The sequence below is a fragment of the Sarcophilus harrisii genome, chromosome 5 (genome assembly GCF_902635505.1).
Source record: "Sarcophilus harrisii chromosome 5, mSarHar1.11, whole genome shotgun sequence".
NCBI lineage: Eukaryota > Metazoa > Chordata > Mammalia > Dasyuromorphia > Dasyuridae > Sarcophilus > Sarcophilus harrisii.
This window is the reverse complement of record NC_045430.1, coordinates 287,115,417-287,142,355: the sequence shown is the minus strand read 5'-3', so window position 1 is coordinate 287,142,355 and position 26,939 is coordinate 287,115,417. Positions and strand designations below refer to the sequence as shown.

At 64.5% G+C, this 26,939-nt stretch overlaps 1 protein-coding gene across 1 annotated transcript; it reads right to left on the bottom strand.

Annotated features, from left to right (window-relative positions):
- Positions 1-1,150: 1,150 nt before the first annotated feature.
- Positions 1,151-16,816, bottom strand: SLC25A13 (solute carrier family 25 member 13; the record flags this gene model as incomplete). The annotated part of the gene is made up of 15 exons (XM_031940291.1): positions 1,151-1,480; positions 1,553-1,734; positions 1,814-1,874; positions 3,841-4,034; positions 5,360-5,440; positions 5,522-5,574; positions 7,382-7,540; positions 7,702-7,783; positions 9,029-9,113; positions 9,250-9,343; positions 9,800-9,938; positions 10,509-10,655; positions 11,299-11,438; positions 13,307-13,422; positions 16,671-16,816. Coding segments are annotated over 15 exons (1,848 nt in total), but the record flags the coding sequence as incomplete, so codon positions are not given.
- Between the last annotated feature and the right edge of the window lie 10,123 nt (positions 16,817-26,939).

Here is a 26,939-nt window from a genome sequence, read left to right as displayed (position 1 = left end):
CCGGTGTCCCTCCTGCCCCCGCCCCGCCAGAGCCTTTCCGCGCTTGCTGCTTGTGTCCCCCGGTCCGAGCCCCGCCCTTCGGGGACCCCCCGCTTTTTTCGCATCGGGCGCAACCCTTGGGGCCGGTCCTGGGGCCGAAACGCTTTATGCCTGGGCTGCTCTTTTATTTATGGGGTAATGCTGGGTCCTGAGCTGCGTGGGACGGGACTGTTCTAAGGGGCCTAAAGAGCCCCCTCCCCCTTCCCCGCCCCCGCGCCCAAGCTCGCTCCCGGTGTTGCCGGGTACCGGGCACCCGAGCAGAGCCCGGCAGAAGGGGCGGCTCCCAACGGGCCCGGAATTGCCAATAAAATATCCAACCCCGGTTCTGTGGCTCGCGTGTCATTCTCGCGGCTGGCGTCGCTCCGGCCCCTCCCCCAGGCTGGCCCCCGTAGGGCGGGTCCCACCTGGGTGGCCGAGGTCCCGGAGCCTCGGGGCGCGGGAGCCTCCGGGTACGGGAGCCTCCGGGAGCGGGAGCCCGGGGCGGGAGCCCGGGCCCGGGCCGGGAGCCTGGGCGGGGTGGGAGCCTGGGGCGCGGGACCTGGCACGGGAGCCTCCGGGAGCGGGAGCCCGGGCCGGGAGCCTCGGGGCGGGAGGCCCCGGGGCCCTCGGGCCTGGAGCCCGCGGGTGGGGAGGCCCGCGGAGCCTCCGGGCGGAGCCTGCGGGAAAGGGAGCCGGGAGCCCGGGCCTGGAGCCCGGGACGGGAGCCTTTGCCCGCCGCTCCCCAGGGGTTACCGGCTGCCAGGGCCGGCAGGGTCCGTCCCGCACCATGTTGTCGAGGAGCTTCTCCAGGGCTGGGGACCCAGGACCCTCGCGAGGGGGTGCCCCGGGGCCGCGGCCAAAGCAGAGTCGGAGCCCGGCGGCTGTTCAGAGGCTTTATTTCTCCCCGGAAATAAATACGCGGCCCGACAGACGCGGCTCAAGGCACAGGGATCGGAGACGTCTCCGCCATGATTGAGGGCACGGGGAAGGGCGGGGCCGGGGCCACGGGCGGGCCCGCCCGCCTGTGGCGGGCTCAAGGCCTTCCCCAGTCGGGATCCAGAGCCGGAGCCCGGGGCCGGGGGAGCCGAACCCCGGGCCCGCCCGGCCTCGAAGTCCGGGGGCCTAAGGCCCCGCTGGCTGGCGGCCCAGAGCGCCTCCCGCGGCACTTTCACCGTGACCGGCTAAGGAAGCACAAACCCGAGTGACGGCAGGAGCATCATGATAAAAGCCCGCGCTTGGTCGGAGCGGGGCGGGGCCGCCCCAGCCGGCCGGTCAGCGGCGCGGGCCGGGGAGCTAGGGGATGGGCGCGGACGGCTTGAAGCGCGGCAGGTACAGTCCGAACTTGTTCTCGATGCCCGCGAAGGTGGCCACGGCCAGCTTGTAGCCCCCGACGTGGTCGGCGTTGGGCACGCCCAGGCGCGCCAGCTGGGGCGGGACGGCCGACTCGGGCGCGGCCGGTTTTCTGCAAGGACAGAGGCCGGTGAGACCCCGAGGGCCCGCGCGCGGAGCCCGCCCCGCCCTTCCCCGTACTCACGGGCCCCCGAAATCCACGTAGAGCCAGCGCTGCAGCAGCTCGTAGGTCAGCAGGCCCGTAACTGGCGGCGAGGGAGGGAAACGCGCTTGGCCGGAGAGGGGGAGGTGTTGGCCCCGGTTTCCCTCCCCTCCCCCGGGCCCGGCAGTTTTCCCCGCATTTCCCGTGTTTTTCTGCCGTGGTTTCTTCTCAGGGATTTTTGGAAGAGTTTATGATTTGGGCGTGGTTTGCTTGGGGGCCGGGCCCTGGCCTGGTTTTGATTACGTCTTGGGGGTTCCTAAGGACGCGGGGATGTTTGGGGAGCGGGCTGAGGCGGGGAGGAGGCCTGGGGGGGGGGCCCCGAAAACCCTTAAGAGGGGAGCCCTTGAGGGGTTTCCCTTGGGGTTTTCCCTCAGTTTTCCCTCCTTGGGCCAGAGGCCTGGGATTACCCATGAGGGTTTTGGCCAGGGGAGGGGTTTGGGGGTTTGGCCTCTGGGGTGGGGGAGGTTTAGGGCGGGGTAGGGGAAGAAATGGGGAAGGGGATGTTAAAAGTAGGTTTTTGGGCCCCTGGGGAGGGGAGAGTTCCGAGGGCGTTTTGGCCGTTTTATTTCCCCTTGGGGTTTCGAGGGCGCCTAGAGGGGATGTTCCCATTTTGGGAGTGTGGTTTGGATTGTTTCTGGTTTAGGCCCAGGGGGGGGGGGTTGTAGAGGGAAAGGAGGGGTGGGAGGGGAGTTTCTGAGGGTTGGTTCCCAAGGGGTTTTGGGGAGTATTTTGGGTTTCCGGGAGGAAGAGTTGTTTTCCCGCCCTTGCCCTGGTTTTGGGATTGCCCAAATTTTGGTGGAAAGGCCCCATTTTGGTTACCAGTTTCCCCCATTTTCCTGGGCCTTGGGAGAAATTGAATTTTGGTTTGGGAGAGGGGATTAGTGTTTGATTTAGATTGGGCCTTTTGGGATTGTTTTTGTGGTTGTTGGGATTGTTTTTTGTGGTTTTCCCTTGGGATTGTTTTCCCTTTGGGAAGTGTTTTGTGGTTGTTGGGTTTTTTAGTTTTTGGCCCTTTCCCTTGGGGTTGTTGGGTTTTCTTTTGGGTTTTTTGGGTTGTTTGGGTTTTCCTTTGGGTTGTTGGGTTTTTCTTGGTTGGGGTTTTTGTTGATTTTCCCGTTTTCCCTTTTGTTTTGGAAAGTAAGGGGTTTAACCCGTTTGGGAGGGTATTTTTACAAAGGTTTTGGTTGAGGGGGAGCCGAGGTTTGGGTTGCCGGGGTTTCCCGGTGAATGTTTGCTGGCCGGGGGGAAGGAGGTTGGGCGCACCTTGTTCCCCGGGGGATTGGAGGGGTTTCCCGGAAGGGAGGGGATTTAATTGGGAGCCTTGGATAAAGGTTTGGAGGTTTTAGGTTGAAAGATTTTTGGCTTTTAACCCTCGGTTAAACCCAGTCTCCCCCCCCCAGGCGTGGCCGTGGGAGGCCCAGAGGCACTGACCGCCAGGCACTGAAGCCCCTCTGGGAGCCAGAACGATGCTCGCCCACCTCGGGCCGCCCTCTCTCTGCCATTGCGGTCACCCCGAGAGCCTGGAAGCCCCGGGGAGTGGCTCCCTGGCAGGAAGGGGGGAAGGGGAGCCCCAAAACTCCCCTTTACACAAAGTGGCCAAAGGGGAGAGGGGACCGTGCACACACGCGCGCTCGTTGGGGGCAGAAATAATGGTGTTCGGAGGGAGGAGAGGCTGGGGGGCTTGCTGCGGCCCGGGCCTCCTCCCCTCGGCTCCGGAAGCCTCAACACTGCACTGACCCCCCCCCCACGCCCTCCGCCTGTACCTTAGGGGGCCTTTCTCCCAGCCCCTGCCCCACTGGGTGGCCCGCTCCTCACCCCCTCTTCCAACACCGCCCCCGATTCCCACCCTCCCGCTGTAACGTCTCTGGGGACAACCCGGCGCCCTCGGCTGCCCTGGCTCCAACGACATCTCCGTGGGACGTTCCCGCCCCAGCCCGTGCTCCCCAACAGGACACCCCGGAGCCACCCGGCCTCCAGCCTTTACCCAGATGGCGCTCGTCCTCCTCCCAATCAAGCCCCTCCCTCCCCATCCCCGCTCCTGCCCCAGATTTGCCCCCTCTCCCCTTCCCACGGGAGCTCCCGGCACACAGCAGGCACTTCCTGAGTGCTCCCTGCCAAGGGAGGGGGTGCTCCCAGGGCTGGCACGGGGCCGGGGGCACAGGGGCCGAGGGCACAGGAGCCGGGGGCACGGGGACAAGGGCACGGGGCCGGGGCCCCAGCTTTGGACCCGGAGGACTCCCTCAGGCTCCCCAGGAACCGCTGGCCCTCACCCCCTCCCTGCAGGATGTCTGCTGCACCCCCGCTGGCCCAGCCCGAGGGTTACCTTATAGATCCCGAAGAAGCCCAGGTCGCGGAGCACGGAGAGCGCGCTGACGCGGGGGCCCGTGGTGATCTCTCCCGCCACCTGCAGGCGGATCTTCACGATCTCCAGGGGGTTGGTGAAGATCACCTGCGAGCCTCCGGCCTGGAAGTCAGAGGGAAACCGTGAGCCAGGGGAGCCCAGCACCGGCCGGCAGGGCCCGAGGACTCCCAGGGGCTGAGGGGAGAGGAAGCCGCCGCCCAGAGCCAGGGAGGGGCCCGAGGGCCGGAGGATGCCCAGCCACCCGCTGCGGTGTCCGGGCCCCGCCAGGGCTCGGACAGCGAGTGGGAGAGCCCAAGGCACGGCCGGGAGGGAGGGGGAGCGATCCGGGCACAGGGGCTCCCGCTGGGATGAGCCCCCCGAGGTCAAAGCCAGTGAAGATGGCACAGGCCACGAGAGCCGCGACCACCCCGGCCCTCCCCCTGGGGCACGGATGGAGGCCCGGCGGGCCCACGGCGGTCCTCGGCCTTCAGCAGAAGGGGCCAGTGCTCCTGGCAGCGGGGGCGGCCACAGGGTGGGAGCGGGGCTGTCTGTCGGGACCCCCGGGGTACGGCTGGGGCCAGGGCTGCCCGACGGCCTTTCCGAGGAACCGCTTTTTGGTCAACTACCACGTACGTGCCGGGCCCGCGCTTACAGCCGGGCACACAGAGGCAAGAAGCCCCCCCGGGGTCGCACGCAGGATAAATGGGAGACAATGGAGAGGAAAAGCGCCAGAACAAAGGGCCCGGGGGCCGCCGGGGCCAGGCTGAGGGGCCTCCCTCAGTTCCTCCTCCCAGAGGTCACCGTGACATCAGTGAGCGCAAGCGCTTCCGGGTAATCCTGGCCCCTTCGGCCCTCCGCCACAACGATCTGTGCTCCCTGCGAGTCACCAGACGGTCCTGGGCTCGGGGCTCCTGTCCCAGCGAGGACGACCAGCCAGAAGAGCCGGAGAAGGCACAATTCCCCTTTTCCCACCAGCGCCGAGCGCTCCCCGAGGCCCCCCGCACTGAGAGCCGCCATCGGTACTGCAGGGCAGGGCCGGCGCATCCGCCCGTATCTGGGCCTCGGCGCCAAGGGAGGCCATCCGGCCGCGGGCTCCGACGAGAGAAAGGCCTCGGGGCAGCCCGGCCACGGCAGTGACCCTCCGGCCACATCCTTCCCTCACGGGGGCGCACTAACCACACAGCCGGGAGCCGTGTGGACAGCCCCCTGCCCCTGGGGGGGGGGCGACCTCGTCTCATGGCGACCCCCGGGTGGGCTCTCCTGGGGGCGGGCGCCTGGGACACGGCACGCGGTGAGCCCCCCGCCTGGGCCCAGAGCAGGAGCACATGCAGGAGCCCGGCTCGGAGCGGCTGAGAGCGGACACAAGGGCAAGCGTCCCAGGCCCGCGCCCAAACCCAGCGCCTCAGGCCGCCCAAACCCGGGGGAAAGGAGCCCCGGAGGGTACTCACGCAGCCGCCGGCAATGATCTCCCCCAACAGGGGGATGGAGCCGTCTTTATGCTCAAACTTGTCTCGGATAAAGTCATTGACCTGAAAGACAAAAGGGCGGCCCATGAGCAGCGCGTCCTGGCCACGTCCCGGGCGCCCGCGGGGCGACGCCGACACACTCACCGTCAGCTTGATGGCCTTCTCCGGGGCGACCCCCAACAACTGCGGCAAGAGACCTGGGGGCCAAAGAGCAAGGGCGCGGTCAGCAAGGAAGCGAGCCCGAGTCCCGCTGGGGGGGGCACTGGCGAGAGCCCCTCAGCCCCAGGCCCAAGGACCCCAGAAAGCCCAAAGGCCAGGGAGCGCCCACAAGAAGCAGAGACCAGAGTCTCCGGGGTATGGGGGCTCTGGGGGACGGGGCCAATGAGCCTGGACTGGACGGGGAGAACCCGCAACTGGCAGGAAGTCGGGGACGGCCGGAACCTGGCACTGGCCGCTCCGAAGTCCAGGCCCGGGACTTTACGAAAGGGCGACGCGTGAGTGTGAGTGAGTGTGTGAGTGTGAGAGAGAGTGTGCACACGCACAGCCACACACACAGAGGGGGCAGGGGCCCCACGACTACAGGGAGAGGGAAGATGCTGTTCTTTTACAAGAAGGGGCTCGGCCCCCGCCCCCCGCCACCGCCCTGGCTGCTCCAGGCGCCCCCCCCCCCCAAAGCCTTTGTGGCTGATGCTGACGTCAGGGAGCGGGGGGAGGGGGGAGGGGGGGAACCGCAGTGGACCTGGCGACAACCAGCCGGGGTCAGAGGCCTTCCAGGAGATAAGAGGAGGGGAGATCAAAAGCCCTTTGAAGAAGGGGAGGGGCCTCGCCCATGAACGGCCCCCTTGTTTGCGGGGGAGCGAGCTCCCGGGCGGGGCAGGGAGAGCCGGGGGCAGCAGCGCTCGGCCTGAGCAGGGGCCTCCCGGGCACCTGGCAAGCGGCTGGGGCCGCCGGACACGGTCCTGGACGTGGAGCCCGCGAGAAGAGCCGCTTGTGAGGCCCGAGAGCCCCGGAGAGCCCGCAGGCAGCAGCAGGGCCCCGGCTCCTGAGCGCCCGAAGGTCGCCCCCGGACCCCTCCCGGCCGGCCCGGACCCCTCCCGGCCGGCCCGGACCCCTCCCGGCCGGCCCGGACCCCTCGCTGACCAGCGGCCCCGGCCAGTCTGGCGCCAGGTCCCACACTTGGGTAACGTCTCCCTCATGGCTGCTGCTCCCCCAAGACGTGCCCCATGGGCCCCTTCTCTTCCCAGACCTCCCCCCTCCTGCGGTCCGGGCGCCCCGGTCCCAACCCCCCGCCCGTAATCTCCCGTCTCCTCCGTGTCCATCACACCCCAAGTCCCTCCCCCTTTCCATCCCTCCTCCCGCCCCGGGGTCCCTCAAGTCCCGGCCAAAGCCCCCCTCCCGGAGGCCTCCCCGCCAGCCCCTTCCCTCGGCGCGGCGGCGCTGGTCCAGCTCGGGGCCGCCGCCTCCCCCAGCGCCCGGGGAGCTCCCGAGGGCAGCCTTGGCCCGGTGCCCGGCGCACAGGAGGCGCTTAATAAGTGCTTGCCGAGGGGCCGGGGAGTCTGCCCGGGCGGCCCCCGGAGGCTCTGGCCGACCCAGCCCCGCCCACCACGGCCCGACAGCGCCTCCCTCCCTCCCTCCCTCCGGGGCGCGGGAAGCGCTCCCCAAACCTCCGGGAGTGAGAGCAACGCCCCCGACGGGCGCGGGGGCGGCCGGGGGCGGGACTTCCGCTCCAGGGCCTCCGCCTCCCCTCCTGCCCGGGCTGAACGCCCAGTACTGGGGGGGGGGGGGGGGGGGGGGGGGGGCTCCCGGGAGCCGAGGCCCCCCTGCTATGAGGGACACAGCCCCCGACGGGGAAGGGAGGCGCTGCGGTGGGGGAGGGGGCTGCGGTGGGGGAGGGGCGCTCCGGCGGGGGAGGGGGGCTCCGGTGGGGGAGGGGCGCTCCGGCGGGGGAGGGGGGGCTCCGGTGGGGGAGGGGGGCTCCCGCGAGGGAGGGGCACGGTCACTGACCTCGGTAGAGCCCGAAGAAGCCCTCGTAGCGCAGCACCTTCTTGAAGCAGTCGAAGCTGTTCTTGTACATCAGCTCCCCCACCAGGGAGCCCGTGGAGCGCTGGTTCTGCATCCGCGTCTTCACCAGGTCGATCGGGTAGACGGCCGTGGCCCCCACCGCTGCAACGGGCCAGAGGTGAAGGCGCGCCGGGGGGGGGGGCGGGGCCCGGCCCCCCCCCCCCGCGGGGCTTCCCTGCCCAGAGACCGCCAAGGAAAAGGGGCTGGGGGCCAAGGGAGGGGGCGAGCGGGGAGCAGGGCGGAAACATTCACTGAGGACTGACCTCCGGCAACGGAGCCCAGGGCAAACCTGTAAGCGGACTCTGCCACGTGGAGGACGAGCGGGCGCGGGTCTCGGGAAATCCTCTGCAGAGACCGAGGCGAGCCAGAGACCCGGAGGCCGGAGAGCGGGAGCCAGGCGCGGGGGAGAAGAGGAGAGCACCGATGAACCCAGGGGGGTGCCACTCAGTGCCAAGGCCGTGCCCACGCCATGCCCCAGTGCCAAGGCAGTGCCCATGCCCTGCCCTGGTGCCATGACTGCACCTGTCACACCCTCCATGCCCATGCCATGCCCCGGTGCCATGACTGCACCTGTCACACCCTCCATGCCCATGCCCTGCCCCGGTGCCAAGGCTGTGCCCATGCCCTGCCCTGGTGCCATGACTGCCCTCCATGCCCATGCCCTGCCCGGTGCCAAGGCTGTGCCCATGCCCTGCCCCGTGCCACAGCTGTGCCCATGCCCTGCCCCGGTGCCATGGCTGCACCTGTCACACCCTCCATGCCCATGCCCTGCCCCATGCCAAGGCTGTGCCCATGCCCTGCCCCGTGCCATGGCTGCACCCTGTCACACCCTCCATGCCCATGCCATGCCCCGGTGCCATGGCTGCGCCTGTGTCAAACCCTCCATGCCCTCTAAGCCCTGCCCTACTGCCGTGGCCACATCTATGTCACGCCCTCCATGCCCTGATGCCCTGGCTGTGCCGCACCCTCCACCTGCTCTGTGGCCTTGCTCATAATCAATTCAACACGTGTGCATTTTTCAGAAAAAACTGGATTTTAGACAGAATGACAACCACGTGTTCAGAATTTTGAAATACTCTGATGATAAAAAGTGGAGGTCAAAGGGCCGAGGAAACTGAGCCCCGGGATGAAGCCCCCGGTGGGCAGTGAGGGGCGCGTGCCCCCAGAGCTCTGGCCCGGAGCTGGGAGGGCCCCCGTGTGGGAAGCTGGGACCGGTCCCGTGGCTCCCCCTCCATCTGCCTCAGCCCAGCGCCTCGAGGTCCCTTCTTTCCTGTGCTCAGGCGGGTACAAAACAAAGGCCCGGGGCCGGGAGGGAGCTCCCCATGGTGGGAGACGGGGGCCGTGTGGCCCGAAGCCCGGCCTGGGGCTGGGAGAGCGGGAGAGGGCTCCCTGCCCTGCGCCCTCCGAGGGGCCTGAAGCCGCGCTGGCCCTCCCCCCTCCCCTGCTCCCCAGGCCTCTGCAGGGCGGCCAGGTGGCCGCATCCCCGCCCGCGCTGCCTAAGGAGCGCGGTACCCTCGTGGCGGCAGCGCCAGGCCGAGCACGGGGCCCGCGGCGGGCAGAGCCTCTCCCTCCGGGCCTCGGGGTACCCACCTGCTTCTGAATTTCCGTCATTCGGCACTGCAGCTGGTCCCCCATGAGGGGGGTGATCCTCTCAATGTCGGCCAAGGTCATGCGTCTGTGGGGAGGAACGGGGGCTTCGAGGGGGTCGGAGGCTTTTCCCAAGCTCCCCTTCCATCGCCCCTGACCGAGACTGAAGGGCACCCGCGGGGTACCCCCCCAGATCCCAGGGTACCCCCCAGATCCCGGCGTACCCCCTTGGCTCATAGAGGTCGGCCAGCTGGAACAGGATGTCCACTTCCATGGGGGTGATCTGCCCGAACTTCTGGGCCGCCAAAGCAAACTCCTCTGTAAGAAGGTGAGTTGTGGGCACAGAGTTAAGGGAGGGGCGCGTGGGGGGGGCGCGGGGCCGTCCAACTTTCCCGCTGTATGCATTGGTCTTGGTTGTGTGCCCCCCTTTAAAAATTCCTTTCGAAAATGCCCTCTCCTAAGTGACATCTTTGGGGGGTGGGAAGGGGAGGGGCCCTGGCAAAGGTGGCGATGGCAGTGCCCGCTGTGGTTGGGGCGGGGGGGGGCTGGAACTTGTGCAGGTGGCCGAGGTGGCACAGATCTCTAACGAAGCAGGGTACGAGGTGGGAAAGGCCAGGCCAGGCAGCCTCTGAAGCCCCCAGGGGACGGTCCCCTCTCCCGCCTCAAGGGCTCCTACCTGGGTGATGTGAGGACCGGCTTTGGGGGGCACCAAGGAGACCCCGGGAAGGCCTCTTGTCTCTGCTAGCCCCGCCCCCCCCAACCTCCTCTGCTCACCCCTGGTGACCTCGACATCCTTCCTGCTGCCGGCCAGAGTCTTGTAGATCTTCCTGATGATCTCCATGTTGTTGAGGAGAGAATTAAAGCCGTTGAAGTAGGAGAAGCTGACCTGATGGGCCGTGGCGCCTCCTGCTGCCTTGATTCAGGAAAGAGAAAGGGCGCGGGGTGGGTGGGGGCTCCCGCGGGCGCCCGCCCTGCTGGCCCGGGGCCAGGTTCAGGGCCCAGGGAGCACTGCTGCCTCCTCCCGCGCCAGACCGGCCTCCGAGAGCGCAGCCGGCGCCGGCGCTCCCCGCAGGCCCTTGTGGCCGGCCGCCCCGGCAGAGGGCACAGGCTGCCCGCCTCACGGGTTCTGCAAGCCCAGGGATAAGGCTCGGGGTGGGGAGGGTCGGGCGCGGGCCGGGGCAGGAGTTTAAGGGCCACAGAGCTTTCTGACAAAGGGCGAGGGGGTACAAAACACCCCCGGAGAGGGGATTTCCATTCTGGAACCTGCCCGCTCCGTCTCCTTCCTTAGGGAAGTTCGCCCCGGGATGGTCTTGCTTGTTAAGTGAGAGGCGGAGGGGCTAAGGGAGTGGCAAGGGCGGCCCCGGCCCGTGAAGCGAGCAGCAGGAGGCATCCAGGGCTGGCACCCGGGGTCGCTCTCCAGGCCGGCACAGAGAGGGCCAGAGCCCGGGCCGGCGATCGGGCGCCCCAGAAAGCCCCGGCTCACCGCAACCAGGCTCTCCTCCACAAAAGGCGTCAAGATGTGGGGGCGGATGGTGACCATGATGTCCCGGAAGTCCATGGCGGTGACGCGCCCGGAACGTGCGGCGTCCCGCTGCATGAAGGCCTGCTTGGCGTGCTCCAACTGTATTTCCTGGAAAATGCCGAGGGCAGGTCTTGGGGGGCAGCCCCCTCCCGCCTCCATCTCCTGGCCCGACCCTCCCAGAAGGTGCCCAGGAGGGAGACTCCCCTCAGTCATCATGCTCACCCCCCCAGCCGAGCCCACTCCCCATGTTCCGGGCTCTCCTGGCCCCTGGCGGACGCCCATGAAGGCCCAGGGGACTCAGCCTGGCACACAGTAGGCACCGAGTGTCTGACGTGGCCCAGCCTACAGCAGGCACTCGAGAAATACGTCCTGACTGATCCGGTTCTGGGGACCCGTCTGTAAAAAGGCATTTAATAAACGCTGCCTAGAATAGACCCAAGTGGGCTGTGTCGAATGGGGCAAAGGTTCCGAACAACAAGGCCCCACAGTCCAGCCCCCGGGGGCCGCCTGAAGCTGCTGGGGAAGGAAAGGAGGGAGGCCGGCGAGAGCCGGCACGAGCGACCGTGGGGCAAGAGCCCGGGGATTCAGAGCCCTGGGTCTCCTCGGCGCCTGGGAGGAGGGGCTGTTCTCACGATGGGCATGAGAGCCTCGGACCTTGGCAGGGGGCCTCTGCTCACCCCCTTCTCTCCCCTGCGGTTCTGCCAGAGGGTGGGCGGAGGAGGGCGGGCACCGACCGGGGAGCCTGACTCACCAGTAAGAACTGGGTGAACTCCGTGTAGGGCAGCCGCCTCTTCCGGTCTTTCCCAAAATGCAGCTGCACAAACTCCGAGTTCCAGTTGAAGGGGATGTGTTGGTGGATGGTGGTCCGCTCAAAAACCCGCTTCACGTCCTCTGGAAGAGGGGGACGGGAGGTCAGTGAGCCCCGGCCGGGCCCCAGAGCGGCTGCCGAAGAAGCGCGGCTTTTTTGCCGGCAGACGAGCTGAGAAATTCCCACTTGGACAATAAGCTCCCAACCCCCCACAGAAAAGGGGAGAACGTTCAAAACCGAGAGATTCTGGAAACAGAAACCGCGCAGTTACCCGGGCAACCTCCCCAGGAAGCGACCCCCATCGCCCAAGAAAGAGCGGCTTCCCCAGGGGAGCCCCGTCCTCCCCCTGCTCTTGGTGCTGGTGCACATTTCCCTTACGGTACTTATCCAAACTAATGTCCGGGTCGCTCCCAGACCCCCCCGGGGAGCCAGCGCCCCCCACTCCCCTCAGCTCCAGGATGTCCGGTCCCTGCCCGTGCCCTGGCAGCCGCCAGAAGGGGGAGGGTCCCTCAAAATGGCCGGGAGCTGTCCAAGGGCCAGAGTCAAGCCCAAAGGTGGGCCCTGCCCTCGAGGAGCTTAGTCTGAGCCAATGTGCGCCGAGTGAGCTGGGAGGGCTTCTGGGGGGGGGGGAGAAGCGGAGGAGGAGGGGCCAGGAGGAGGAAGAAGGGAAGAGAAGCGGGGGAGACAGGAGGAGGCAAGGGGTGAAGGGCTTTGGCTATCCACCCCCAAGGGAGGCAGGGAAGGGCTGGCCCGCAGGGTGCTGGGTCGGCCTGCAGGAGAGGCTGGCACCTTGCCTCCCACCGCCCCGTGCACTCTGCTCCCCCACCTCCCGAGACCCCTGGAGCCTCCTGGCTGTGCCACGCAGTGGCAGGCCCGCTCCCGCCCCCTCCCTACCGGCCGCTGCTCTCCCCCTCCTGGCCCCCTCCCGGCCCCCTCCCAGCCGCTCCGGCCCCGCCACCTTTGCCAGGTCCTCCCCCAGATCCTCGGACCCCTCTCTCTGCTCTCTCTGGCTCGCCCAGCCCCAGTCCGTGCTCCTTCCAGCCATGACGACGGTCCTCCTAACGTTCAGGAACGACCCTGTCAGCCCCAGCCCCCCCAGATTCGTCCCCTCCCCTCCCCAAGTTTCCTTCCAGTCCCATCGAAAATCTCGCCTCCCCCGGAGGTTCCCCAAGACCTGCCTTTTCCTGCTGGTTGCGAGGGTCACAGTGGGAGGCCTGGGACACCCTGAGGAGCAGGGCTTGGCCTGTGGGAGGCCCAGGGAGGGCGGCTCGGGGGGGGGGGGGCGCTCCCAGATGACCCGCGACGGGCCGGGCTCGTGGGTGACATCACCAGGAGCCTCCCTGCCCATGGGGGAGACCAGGCAGACAAACACCCCCCCAGGAGTGGGCAAGACCCCACGAGCGTCAGCAAGAGACAGGAAAGCCCCCTGGACTCAGGCCTGCAGGTGGGCGGCCAGAAAGAGGCAACAAGGAAGACCTAGATCTTGGTGACGGGGCTGGGGGCGCCTCATGAGGAGCTGCTGCAGTAAGTCTTCCAGGAGGGACCAAGGGCAGAGCGTGGCCAGCCCAGTCCTGGGCCCCGGCGCTGACCCCGTCCGAGACGCGGCCCTCCTGGGGAGGGGGGCTTTCCGAAGGGCTCGGCCTCCAGGGGCGAAGCCCAGCCGGCAGGTGTGGGAAAGACCCTCGAGAACCTGAGCATGGGCAAAAGCCAGACGGACGGGGCCTTGGGCTTGCAACGGAGCCGAGCAGCTGCCGGCCGGGGCTCGAGGCTGGGCCGGGACGCCCCCCGCCGACGGCCGAGGACGCGGAGACCTGAGGGCCGCCGCAGAGACCCGGGAGCCGGGCTCCTGGCCAGGGCGTGATTCGCGGCGTCCGAGGCTGCCGGGGGCACAGACCGCGAGGGGAGACACCCGGGGGTCCCGCCGAGAGGCCGTGCCTCGGGACCCACTTACCGAAGGCCACCTCTCCTTCCCCAGCCTTGTCAAAGAGCTGGAAGGCCACCACGAAGGTGGCGTCCGGGGCGCACAGGACAGACTCGAAGGCCGTGAACTCTTGGAAGGAGATGAGCCTGCAGGGGAGAGCAGACGAGGGAGTCAGTGCCCGCGAGCCGGGAGCCCGAGCGCCGCCCGCGGGACTTTGGGGCTCCCCAGGAGAGGGATGTCCTGGGGGCCCCGAGCGCGCCCTTCTCAGCACCCGCCCAACGTGAGGCAAGTCTGAGAAACCCAATGGGGGCCCGGGACACGGGACGTTCCCTTCCGTTGTCCTGATCGGCAGAAATTAGGATTTCGCAAATAAGTCACTGATTCCTCATTCGGCAACGAAGTGAATCGGAGGCGGACGGACAAAGGAAGGGATCCTGCCCCCATTTTACAGGTTGGGGAATCAAAGGAAGTGAGAGCCCCCTCCAGGCCCACGAGCCTCCTAAACCCAATCCCGGTGGGAAAACCCAAGCCAGAGCCGGGAGAGCCGCTGGTCCGGCCTGGGGTGGCAGGAGGAGGTGGGAACGTTCCAAGCAAGGACCAGGGGCGTTCCCTGGAGCCTGTGCCGGGGGCTCCCCAAGACGGAGGCCGCGGGACCAGACCAAAACCCAGATTCTAGGAGAGTCTGGGACCAAGAGCAGGCCAAAGGAGGCCGCCCAACCCGGGGGCCGCGAGAGGAAGAGTCCGAACCATGCACCCCAAACCTCCGAGAAAACCCCAGCTTGGGAACGAGGGTCCCTTAAAGGAAGCAGGAGTTAAAAAGAGATTTTAGGAAAGTTTTCATAAATAAGAAGGGCGTCCAAGGGAAAAACTGGAAAAGAAATTGGAGCCGCGGAAGAAGGAAGGGGAGGGGGAATGGGGGGGCCCAGGGGTGCGAGAGCGCCTCCAACAAACCGAGTTAAAGGCAAGGACGGAGAACATGGAAGCACGGCCCCCGCGGAGGATCAGCGGAGGCCAGACTCAAGTGCCCGGCTCTCCCCACGTCCCAAAGCAAAGTGGGCCAGACGGCTGCTCCCCAGAAAGAAAGCCCTAAACAAAAGCCCCCAGAAGAGTCTAGTCCAGAGCCCAAGGATTCTGAAAAAGGAAAAGGGCCTCCCGCAGCCAAGCTCACCCCCAGTGCCTGAAACAGGAACCAAAAGCGCGGAACCCGACGGCCAAAAGGGTGACAAGGACCTGACCTATGACGGCTTATAACCCAGGAGGAGAGCGCCCATCACTGGGAGCGAGCCCCCAGACCCCGGGAGCCGTGTGCCACAGTGCTGAAAACGGGCCTTTAAGGACCAGGAGAGACAGAAAACGGGACACGTGAGTCAACAGTACCGGGGCCCCCGGGGGAGAAACTGCTCTCCCGCCGACCCGGAGGAGACTCACACCCCCAGAAGTTCGGGGGTTCCGATGGTTTTAAAAGGAAGGAGAAGGGAAGAAGATGGGGGGGGGAGAGAGAATTAGCTGGAGGAACAAGGAGGGAGGAGGAAGGGAGCCATCCGAGATGGCAAGAACACACAGTCCACAAGCAAACGAGAGGGAAAGGGCAGAAGGGAGGCAAGAACAGCGCGGGGGCTTCAGCGCGGGGTTGGCCGGACCATCGAGGGGACGCGGCCTGAGCGGAGAGGCGAGATGGGAAAGGAAAAGCCCTTCGTGTTTGGGGATCCCCGGCGTGCCCCGTGGCCCGGGCCGCTGGCAGACTGCCGGCCTGGAGCTCGGGCCCACACGAGGGGTTCCTCTCCTGCCCCCAGGAAGAGGCGGCCGGGAGGGCCCTGGATGAAGCTCCGCCCATAGCTCTAGCTGCCGACAGCGCCAACCTGGGTCCCGATCCAGGGCCGTCCTACAGAACTGTTGGCAAGCCCGGGGCAGTGCGCTGGGTTCCTTGGTGACTCCGCATTGTATCCCGGAGATGAAAACCCATGAGCCTGTGAAGGGCTCCGTGGGTTCCCCGCCTGCCTCCCCCCCATCACCTCAGGGGCTTTCCTCGGCTCGGTTCCAGTTGGAAAACCCCAACCGTGGGTCACTTCTCAAAACTGAAAACAATGACTTTTTCAAAGGAACCGACACCCGAAGGTGAGCGCGGTGCCAGGAACCGAGAAGCCAGGAGGGAACAAGGGGGGGGCCCCCAGAAGGGGGCCCTCCCACCCGGGGAGGCGGGCCACGGAAAGGGGGTCCCCAGGCCCCGGAACCGTCGCCCGGGGGAAGGGGGTCCGGCAGCCCACCCTATGAGGGGAAACCCCAAAGGGGGGGAAGGGCTACAGGACGGGGCCCAAGGGCCCAGGCCGGGCCGATTACCCCAAAAGCTTTTACAACCCAAAGGGAGGGGGCTTTCCAGGCGACGCTCCCGGCCAGGGGGAGCTTTGGGCCCCCGGCGGAAGGGCTTGGGCCCTCCCCTCCCGATCCCCCAGGCTGGCCCGCCTGGGGCAGTAATTCAAATCCCCCTTTTTTAATTAAAGCTTTTTCTTCCCGGGGCCGGCTCCTCAAACCGGAGTCACGTCCCCTGCGGGCCGCCAATTTCCCCAAACCCCACTCAGGCCCCAGGGCTTTTCAGTCAATTAACCCGTTTTTTATTAAACTTGCAATTTTCCCGGGGGCCCTAAAGAAGCAAAGAACCCGCCCCAGCTTTCCCCGGGTTCGGCCTAAACCCCGGCAGGACTTCCCGTGGGGACATCAGTGGCCGAGCCCAGCAAGGTGCTACCCCCCGCCCAAGACTCCACGGCATCCTACGTTCCAGATTTTGGGCAGTGACTACAGAGCCACCTCCGGCCCTAGTTATCTGCCCGCCCCGTTATCCCAATCCTCCTCTGCTCGCGCCTCTCGGCCGGGCCGGGGCCCAGATGCCACAAAGGCTCCGGTGAGAAGAGAAAGGGCTTCCCCAGAGCGTGGCTGCCTAGAGGCCCCCGCCCGAGACGGCTTCCCCCAACACTGCCCCGGCCGAGCCCAGCCACGGCCCCCAGGCGGCTCTTGGAGCCGACGCCGGAGCCCCGCCCACGACCAAGGAGCCTGCCTGGGTCACGGGTCGGGGAAGACCGAGTCCGGCCAAACCAGGGCAGGCTCCGGGCAGGGTCTCGTGAAGGCGATGGAGCCGCCCCGCTGACACGTGCCCAAAAGGCTGGGGGGGGGGGCCTTGGGGGGAGACCCCTGAGCCCGCCGCAACCCCACAAAGGAGAGGCCGTGATCTGCACCCGCAGCAGGGGAGCTTGGGGAGAACTGCCAGCGCCCCGAGGGCTGTTCCTAACTGACCCAACGGCTGAGGAAAGGCTAACGGTCAATCTCCTGCAGAACAACTTACTAGTCAGAGGGAGAACTCCATGCAAGGGTGCGTTTCCCAGGGAAACAAGAGTTGACATACCCATCCTTGGTCTGGTCCACCACGCTTCCCAGGAGCTCCACGGTCTCGGGGTTGGGCTGACAATCGCCAAAAATGTTCAGGTACCGGTTGATAAAGTCATTCGGAGACATGAAAAACTCACCATCTTTCTCGACACTTGCATACTGTTAACACCAAAAAAAGTTACTTTATATATTTGATTTGACCTCAAAATGAACGAGGGCACCTGTAGCGGGATGGACGAGAGACAGCCCTAAGGGTCCCGGCCCCAGAGGAAGCGCCCCTGAGCCCACAGTCGGCAGGCCCTTCCCATGCCCGGCAAGCCCAAGGCGGGTCAGGGTCTAAAGCAAATAGGAAAAAAAATTAGGAAATTCAGATGAAGGAGAAGAATGGTGTGGCCCCCACACCTGACAAAGATGGGCAGCAAAGGAGGAAGGGAAGGGCATGAGCGCCCACCATGTGCTACAAGAGCCTCACTGTGTGCTTCGAGAGCCCCACTGTGTGCTACAAGAGCCCCACTGTGCACCGCAGAGACCTCATGGGAAAGCTCTGCCACACAAGCACCCACTGTGCACCAGGGACGCCATGGAAAGACTCAGCTATGGTTCCCCTGACCCCTGAGGTAAAAGATCCGCTGCTGTGGGCCCTGGTAGGGAGGAGGGTGCTTGGGTTCCAAAAATAGTCCCGAGCTGGCAGCAGATGCCGGCCCTCCAGGGGACGGTGGGGGCCCCGTCCTGGTGGTGCCGCTCTCTGGCAGGGCCCAGTCCCCGGGTCTCTGTGTGCAGGACTTGGAGTGAGAGCCCCCAGGACACGCCCCAAGTCACCGCACTTCCCGGCTGTTTTTCCGGTGCCCAGTGACCCTGCACTTGCAGAGCTCCCGCCTGGCCCGGAAGGAGGCCCGGCATCCTCCCCTCCCCCCCCAGTGCTGTCACATTCTGCTCTTCCCTCAGGACCACCCGGGCCCCAACCTAAAGCAAAACTCGGCCCGTGCGACACTGCGCCCCAGACCCGATACCTGGGCCCCACGAACCCACACGGGGGGCACCGGGGGCTCAGTCCCGGGGGGTCCCTCCCAACCCCCTCCAACCCCTCCCCATCAATCACATCCAGAGACAACTCTGGTCTCCGGTGCCTCTCAAAGTTCAAGGGCCGCCCCAAGGCCTCTGAGACCCCTGAGCAGACCAAAGTGCCCGAGGAGCTTCCATTTCCCCAAGTCCCAGAGAGCCGAGTCCTCACCTTTACAAGGAAGGAAAAAGGCTGGGACAGAGCACGGGTGCGGGTGACCGAGCGTCCCTACCGGCTTAAGGCCGTCCCGGTCAGCCCGGCCCCACGCCTGGCCTCGGGGCATCCGCCTGCACCCGGGCCCCTCCTGCTGAGCCCCTGGGGGGCCCATGGGCTGAGGCCCGGCGCCTGTCCCACAGAGGGCGCTCAGGGAGTGCTCCTGCCCAACGCCCCCCTCCTCCTGAGCCCGCGTCCCTCCGCTGCTCCCCCCACACCCACTGCCCCCCCAACTTGGCCCCCCCCGACAGCTGTCCGGGCCCCCCAGGAGCCTCCGGGAAGGGCAGTGGGCGCTCAGGGTCAGGGTCTCCTGGATACCGGCCTCGTGCCCAGGCTTGCTCCCTTCTCTAAGGACCCAAAGCTATTTCCCCAGTTTTCTTCAGTGGGACCGTCCCACTGAGTCTGAGGCCCCTCACACTGAGTCTGAGGCCCCTCACACCTGAAGCTGCCCCCATCTGAGCTCCTGGTTGGCACCAGTTTCCCCAGCACTGGCTCCCTCAGGCCCCACCTCCTGATTCCGAGGTGCTCCTGGCAGACCCAGACAAGCCGCTCCTGCGCCCAGCTATGGCCCCTCAGCCTGGGCCCGAGGGCTGCCCCGCGGCCTCCTGGATCTCCTGGCTGGCTCTTGGTTAAGCTGTCAGCCCTTCCCCCTCCCCTGGGGGGGACAGTGGCCTCTTGGGCCCCAGGAAGACCAGAGTAACCATTACATGGGGGTCCCAGCGTGTCTGGGCCGACCAGCGCCGGCTCAGGGGGCTCGGCCCCAGACAGGACCCGTGAGCACCTGGGGGCTGCCTCTGAGCACCCGTGGGCCTGCTCGGCCCCTTCTCCGATGAGGGCGCGCCCTGCCGGGTGGTCCTGGGCCAGGGTCTCCGGGGCACACCTTAGTTCTAGAGTTCTCCAGAGAGACCTCGCGTGTCCCCGCCTCACTTTTCCTGACTTCTGGTGACTTGCCCAGGGCGAGTTCTACAGGAAACCTCTTCTGGGCAAGCGCCCACTTGGCACATGGCAGACCCGGCGGCTGTGCCCACCGCGGTGGAGCCGGAACGCTCGGCCCCCAGCCTCTGGCCCCTTCTCCCTTGGCGATCTGCGCAACCTTCCCAAGACGGCCCAATGGGAGCGGCTCCGTCTCCTGGCGTGGGGCCGGCCTCCGGGTGTCCCGCACACGGCTCTGGGATCGTCAGGCGCGTGGCCTCGGGGCCTCCCAGCGCGGAGCTGGCTCTGGCATGGCGGGCATCGGCTGGGACACAGGACACGCAGGCCCAGGACACACAGGCCTGGTGACGCTGATACAGGCCCAGGAACATGCAGGCCCGGGACATACAGGCCCAGGGATACTGGCACAGGCTCAGGACACTCAGGCCCAGGACGTCCCTGCCTCTTTTCTGACTCACCCCCCCCCCCCTCAAACCCCCAGGTCTTTGCGCCTCTCCTCCAACGGCAGGAAGGAGGGGCTCCCCGCGGTCCCTCAGAAGCCTCTCATTCGTCAGCGGCCCCCAACAAGGAGTCCCCAGAGTGGGGTGCGATGCTCCAGAAGTGGGCAGACCTGGGCAGGAAAGGCCCCCGAGAGCAGCTCCTGGGCTGCTTTCCCTACTCTTCTGAGCAGCACCATTGTCTCCAACGAGGCGCTGGAGTCGACAGACCGGGCTCTTGGACTAGACACCTGCCTCCCGGAGGCTCCAGGTCACCTGGACTGACTCCTCCCCCTCGGCTCCTGACCACATCCTGGGGTCCCTCACACACCATAACCCCCCCAGGGTCCCAGTTGCATAGGGAGAGGGCCGGGCAGTCTGGCTGTGCCCCCAAAACGCCTTCCTCCGGCCAGACCCAGTGCCCTTAGGCTTCCCTCTCACCACTCCTCTGTCCCTTCTCTCTCAGCTGCTCACCCGCAGCTTAGGATTGCTCTCCTGGGTACCACCATGACCCAGCAACCGCCACAGGCCCCTTCGCCCCCGGCTCTATCGCCCCCCTTGCTTCTGACCGGCCGGAGATGAGCACGGTCGGAGGGAGCCCGCCACAGCGAGGTGGCCTGGGCTCTCCCGCCCCCCTTGGCTCACCGCCCCCACAGCCCTCCAGGAGCCCCCCACGGTGTCGGCCCGGGCAAGACCTCGTCTGACACGGCACCAAAAAGCAAGCCGTGGGCCGGAGCCCGGCCTCCTTCGCCCTGCACATGCCCAAGGGGCCCCACTGCATCCCTCCTCTCTGGACGCCCTCACTAGTCCACAATCTCCCCGCTTCTACCTGAGACATTCCCTCCTCTCCCCCAGTCTTAAAGCGCTCTCACCACCCGATGGCTTCCACTAGCACCAGTATCTTTCCTTCTCTCTACATTTGATGGTCCCACTTCCTGCCTTCGCTGCACCCTGGCTTCTGCCTTTTCTCCCTCTTCTCCCTCTGCTGGGGACCCTGCCCCTTCTTCCTCCTCAGGGGCCCTCATCAGCCCATGGCTCCAAGGCTCTCCGGGCAGATCAGAGCAACCCATCCCATAAAGGGCTCCTCCCGCTGGGGCTCCGGGGCCTCACTGGGCTTGGGCAACTCGCAGACACACAGCGCAGGGAAGGCACCGTCGTCGAAAATCTGGGCTTCTGCTCCAGAGAAGTTTGGAACTTCCTGCCTCTCTGCTCCCCCCTTTCAGGCTTTGGAAAAATCGCCCGTGAGAGTCTTCCTCTCCGAGTCTCGGAGCCCTGCAGGGCTCGCTGTAACAAGACACGCGCCAGGGAACTCTTTAGCCAATAGCTGGAGGAAGGCCCCGGCTGTTCCCGGGGTTACCAGAGGCCTGCTGTGGAATCGTGGCAGAACCTCTCCAGGAGCCAATGTCGTGTCTAGCTCTGGCAAGTATGGTCTCCTCAGCTGAGCTGCTCTGGCGCTCCATCCACAAATTAACGTGGGCGACGCTGTTCCTCTCGTCATCGGCCACGGCCACTAACTCTCCAATTCTGTAAAGTAACTCTTGGGCACTTTCTAGCGACTCGCAATGCCATTTTCCCTCGATTCTGCTGGTGTCCCGGGGATCGGCGCATCTGCCGCCCCTTTCCCAAAGGGACTGTCCCCAACCGTTTCTCTGCCGAGTCTCTAAAGCAGCCAATTTAATTTAACCAGAAATCGAAGTTGGTTTTCCTTTCAAACTTGAGGCCTTTTCCCATCCAAGGAATTAACGGGGCGGCCTGTTCCTCCCCGAGGGGAAAGGCCCCTTCGTAAATTCTCCTTGGGCCCGGCGGGAACTTTAATCCCAATTTTCCCTCGTTTGAAAGGTTGGGGTTTGGAAACCCCTTTCCCAAAGGGCTGGGCCCCAACCGTTTCTTGGGTCTCCAAAAGCCTTTCTTTGGCCAGAAGGGGCCCCCTTGGGCCCTTTTCCTTTCCCCTGGAAGAAGCCCGGGGGATCTTGGCCCGGGGAGCTTCCGCCTTTACACCCTTCGCAGGCCCAGGTTCTGGCACCGGGGCTGAAGGCACCACCCTTCCTTTCCCCAGGGTTTTGGCCAAGGGGCCCCGTTTGAGGTTTTCCCCTTTCCCAGGCCTTTGTGGTTTAGGGCTTTGCTGCCAGGTTGGCCCGGGGCGGGACCCCCGGCCCTTTTCCCCGTGGGGCCATTTGGGGGGATTTCCCATGGCCCCCGAGCCGGGGGGCGTGCCCTTTGGGCCCGGGCCATTTCCCCTGGCGTGGAGGAGGACCTTTGGTGGGTTTTTGTTTGCTTTTCGTGGCCGGAACCCCTGAGTGCTGCCGATTCTGGGGATGTCACCCACGGGACTGGGCCAGTCAGGTCCAAGTGCACGTGTGTGCCATCAAGGGGCTCCTCCCCACTGGGGCTCCGCATTAGCGGGGCTCCTGGGACTGTTGAGACATCCGTGAGGTGCCCCCAGATCATCCTGCAGCCTCCCCACCTAGGGGGCGACCTTGCAACGTGCAGAACCTTCCCTGGGCAGCGGGAAGCACGTGGGAAAGCCCTCGCCTCCTGTCTCCCAGCCGGCCGGAACCGCCAGCGGAGCAACTGGCACAGCAGGAGTGATCCCGGGGCCGAGGAGACCCGCACACTTGGTGTAGAGACGCTCGGAGTCCCCTCGGCTGCCGGGCCAACGCTCCTCGCGCTTCCGTGTATGGGATCGCAAAGGCCCCCTGATCCTCGGACAGGCCTGGGACCGTGACGTCTGCCCAAGGAAATGAAGAAACCTGCCGCACCATGATGGGGACAGAGCTTGTATTCTTGCATCGACCTGGAAAACGGCTGGAAGAACCACGGCTCACGCAGGCGACGGGGTACAGTTGTGCAGCGAGAACTAACGAAAACGACAGCGTTGTCGGGAGGTGGGGAGCCACCCGACGGCCGCCAGCCCATAGAGGAGCCGCCCACGAGGCTTCCGTGACGGGGTGGGGTGAAGCCCGCCCGCTGCTGCAGAGGTGGAGGGCCCCTGGGCCAGGATGAACCAAACCTCCTCCGGACGCGGCAGAGAGGGCGTGCTGCCCCCAAGGCTGCCAGCTGGCAGGGCTTCCTGACGTCCCTGGGGCGGGGGTCCCTGCTCGGGAGCTGCTTCTCCAAGTGTGAAGGTAGGAAAGGAGGCGGAAAGAGAGCAGCGAGATGGTGCCAGCACCCCACTCCGGCACCAGATTCTGGGCCAGGCTTCACCTCCACAGCCTCTGCAATTGCACCGTCTCCCGCTTCTGCTCTGCCCATACGCGGCTGACACCGATGCATGGTCGGTGGCCTTCCTGGAGAGCAGCTGGGAACAAGGGCCAAAGGCCTTCAACCTGTGCTCATCCTTTCAGCCGCCAGGAGATGAAGGGACGCCGTGACAGCAGCCTTTCTGGTGGCAGCCGAGGACAGGAAAGTGAGGGGCTGCCCATCATCGGGGAACGGCTGGACCAACCAGGTCCGCTCTGGAATACGACTATGTTGTGAGACATGATGAGCAGGAACTCTGGGAAATCCTGGGAGACTGACAGGACCTAATGCAAAGTGAAGCATCGGCCCGGGGCACACCGCGTACGGTGACCCGCCGGACCATGGTCAGAGAAAGGGACCTGGCTCTGCTCGGCAGGGGCAATGTGAGACTCGGGGGCTCATGCCAAACCACCCTCTCCCGGGGCGGGGCTCCCGATGCAAAATTGCCCTCCAGGGCCGGGGCTCCCGATGCACAAAATTGCTTCCCTCCAGGGCCGGGGACTCCCGATCCTGGGTCTTCCTCCAGGGCGGGGGGGCTCCCGATGCACAAGGTGCTTCCTCCAGGGCCGGGGGCTCCCGATGCACAAGGTGCTTCCTCCAGGGCCGGGGGCTCCCGATGCACAAGGTGCTTCCTCCAGGGCCGGGGGCTCCCGATGCACAAGGTGCTTCCTCCAGGGCCGGGGGCTCCCGATGCACAAGGTGCTTCCTCCAGGGCCGGGGGCTCCCGATGCACAAGGTGCTTCCTCCAGGGCCGGGGGCTCCCGATGCTCGGCACACGCCTTCCAGGCAGCAGGAGTGAGACTGGGCCTGGGCAGCCTCCCCAGCTGCCGTTTCTGTGCCGCTGTCCCCTGGACCTGCCGCTGCTTCCACAGCTGATGTTCTGACGTGGCTGCACGTGCACATGCTCTATCCAAGTGTTTGCATTTCAGGGAGGGGGCAGGAAGGGAAACGATTTGGGATCCAAAATTTTGTTTGAATGAATGTTTAAAATTGTCTTGATGTGTAATGGGGGGAAAAATACTGTGGGTTTTTTCTGCTGAGGCAGTTGGGGCTAAGTGATTCCCACAGCCAGGGAGGGGCAGGTGTCCGAGCCAGGCCTGAACTCGGGCCCTCCCTCCTGCAGGGCTGCTGCTCTCCCCACGGCCCCACCCAGCTGTCCCCTAAAGTGCTGCTGACAAAGGAAACGGCGCCACCCCACCAAACAAAACCAAGAGCTGTTCCTGGAACTGGAGGGTCCTCGGAGGTCTCACGCTCCCAGCCCTCCCTCATTTGAAGAGGAAGAACCTGAGGATCAGAGTGTAGCGTCTAGTCCAAGGTCACCCAGACCAAAAGGGCAGAGCCGGAATCCAAGGCCGCCCGCCAGACCCCACTGCCTGCTAGCGCCCCCCTCCGGCTGCCCTGAGACCCTGCAAAACTGGAATCTTAATCCTGCTCTAGGAACATCCTGCGTCCATCCTCAGTCAAGGCCGGCCCTGACCCGGCAAGCCGAGCAAGAAGCGCCCTGGGCCCGACGCCTCCGTTCCCTCCTCCCAGCATGGTCCCTCAGCCCACCCCCCTCCCCTCCCCTCCCCCAGTCCGGAAGCCACTTGCCCTCTGTCTCTGTGGACTAGGGAGGACCCCATCATCTGCCACATTCCAAGCTCCAGGAGACACTGCGAGGGCCAATTTAGCTCTAAGAACAATGACCGGCTCAGGGATTCAGGGGGATGACTTCCCCAGAGCTTGGGGGCCGTAGTGCTCCCAGCAGGGGTCCTGTGACCCCGCGGGCCTGAGGGAGCGCGGGACGGGGCACGAGCGTCCCAGCTCCCTCAGAACCTCTTGGGTGCTTTCTGAACCAGAGGCCTCCCGCAGCCCACTTCCCAGCAATTAAAGGGAAAGGCCCAGAATTCCACAGCCCCCATCCCGACAAGGACCGTGGGAGTTCGGCCATGGAGGGAAGTCCTTTTGACCTCTCGGGAGGAGAGGGGGAAAGCCCCGCCCGACAGCATGAGCCCCAGCCCGCCAGGATAAAACGAGGTCTGTCCATCCTCCTTCCTAGCACATAAAACATGGACCGCTGAGCTCTCCTCCCTCCTGGTCAGACTTAAACTAGCCCCGTAGGAAAAAGCCGGGCAGACAAGGGAGCAATTACCATCACAAAAGGCGCCAGGCCCCCAAACAAGGGCCGGCAAAAATCTTAAACCCCCAAAGGGAATGGACAAATTCCCTCTTACTTACCAAAAAAAACAATTCTCAACTCAACGGAATCCGCCCCTCTTTTAAAAGTCACCTTAAAACAAATATTTTAGCTTAAAATAAATCAATACACAGAAGGGCGAACAGGAGAAAAACGGATGGAAATAAGGGAATTCACCTGCAAACAGCTGGGTTCCCTGCAAAACACCAAGGTCTAAACTGGACAATCCCAATTGAGGGGCAAACCTCTCAGGCACCGTGGTCTCAAGGACCCCCCTTTTCCCCTAATCTAAAAGAACTCCAAAACTTTCTTGAGGGGGAGGCAGGCCAAACCCATATAACACCCCTTGTTAGGGAAAATTTTTTTCTCACAAGGGAAATTTAAACCAAACTATCCAAATTTCCTGGAGGAAATCTTTCCCAACCAAAAAGCCTTTCCCTAAAATCACAAAAACCCAAACCCCAGGAACCCCAAAACCCCACCCCCAACCAAACCAAAAGCCCACCTTCCAACCCCTCTGGGCTGGGAAACCCCCCCTCCACAAACCCAAGGCCCCTCCTCAGCAAACCCAATCATGAAAAGGCCTCCCCACAGTTGGCAAAATAACTCCCTTCTCTCTATGGGAAAACCCCCTCCCTCCCAAGGTCCAAAAACCATCCAAAATCTCCCAGAACCCTCAATGGGCCAGAAAACAAAACTTCCCTAAACCCAATCCCAAAACCCCTGGGAAAAAGGCCCCATCCCTCCCTGCTCACCACCCTAAGGCGCCTCTCCCAAACCCTTTTCCCCATCTCAGGCCTTTCCCGGGCAGGTAAGGGCCCTCCATTTTACAAGGTAAAAAACAACCGGGTAAATCCAAAGCTCCCCCACCTCACACACAGGACGCCAAGGCCTTACCCCTAAAACCCCTCCTCCCCAGCAAACCTGCTTAATCCAAAAACTTAAACCTCATATAAAACCTTTTGAAATTTTAAATCTTTGACAAACCAAGGGGGGTGGGGGGGGGAGGAAAGTCACATAAATCTAACCTTTTTTTTTGGGGGGGGGTCCCAGTGAGAAAATCCCTCCTCCCAAAGACAATCCCAAATGTGCAGTCTAAACCTCCAGAAACACCTGGGCGGGAAAACCAGAATTTTTCTCTGCCAGGGCAAGTGGAGTCCGGTGACTTCCCAAGGTCCCCACAATCCAGAAAAGGCTTAATTCTGAAACCAAACGGAACAATTCCTCGATTAAGAAACCAAAGGGGCTCCACACTCCTGGGCCACTAGGAAGGGCCAAGGGAAAGGGCAAGGCCGAAACCCCCCACCCCAAACCCAACCTCCAAAACCCAACCAATCAGGAAAGGGCAAAATCACCCTCCTGGAACAACTTTTCTCTCCCCTCCTCCCCACTTGCTCGGCTCTGGGAGGGCTAAAGGATCGGGAAAAAAAGGGAAAAGGTCCTTCAAAAATCTTGGGGCAAGGGAAAAACCCCCCAGCCAAATGCAAGCAAAGGAAAACCCAACCTCCAAAACCAAAGGGACTGGGGCTTCCTTAAACCCCTAAAAGCCCAGAAAGGATCCCAAACACTAAAACCCAAAACCAAAAAATTGGGAAAACCAAAACCTCAAAAGGGAAACCCATAAGGGTCTCAAACCCCAACCCATCTAACCCCTATCTCCAAACCATTCCTCCAAATGGAAACCCAAACCTCTCCCCTCCCACCCCCCCACGAGGGAAACCCGAAACCACAAGGAAGAAGTCCTTTTGTCAAAACACCCAGTGGGCAGGAACAGGAATAAACCGGGCCGGGCCGGAAACCGGGTCAAATCCTAAAACCCCCCCCCCAACCTAGGGCAACCCTTCGGGTTCCTCTGGAAATCCCCAAAACATAAAATTTGGGCTCCACACCCCTCCCTAACCCTTCCTCACCCCACAACCAAACCTTTTCCAAATCCCCCAAAAAAACGGGTAACCCCACCCTCTCTTGCCTTTCCTCTGGAAAAAAACCAAACCCTACAGGGGAAAACCCCCAAACCCACAAAAACCTTTCCCTGGACCAAACCCTTCCAAAACCCCAAAGTCCCACTAAAACCGGAAAAATCCTCCCAAGTAAACTTGGGGAGGGAAAGGCCCAAGCAGGGGAGGCAAACTGCAAACCCCCAAACACCATAAAAATGATTTCCAAAACAAAATAAATCTTAACCAA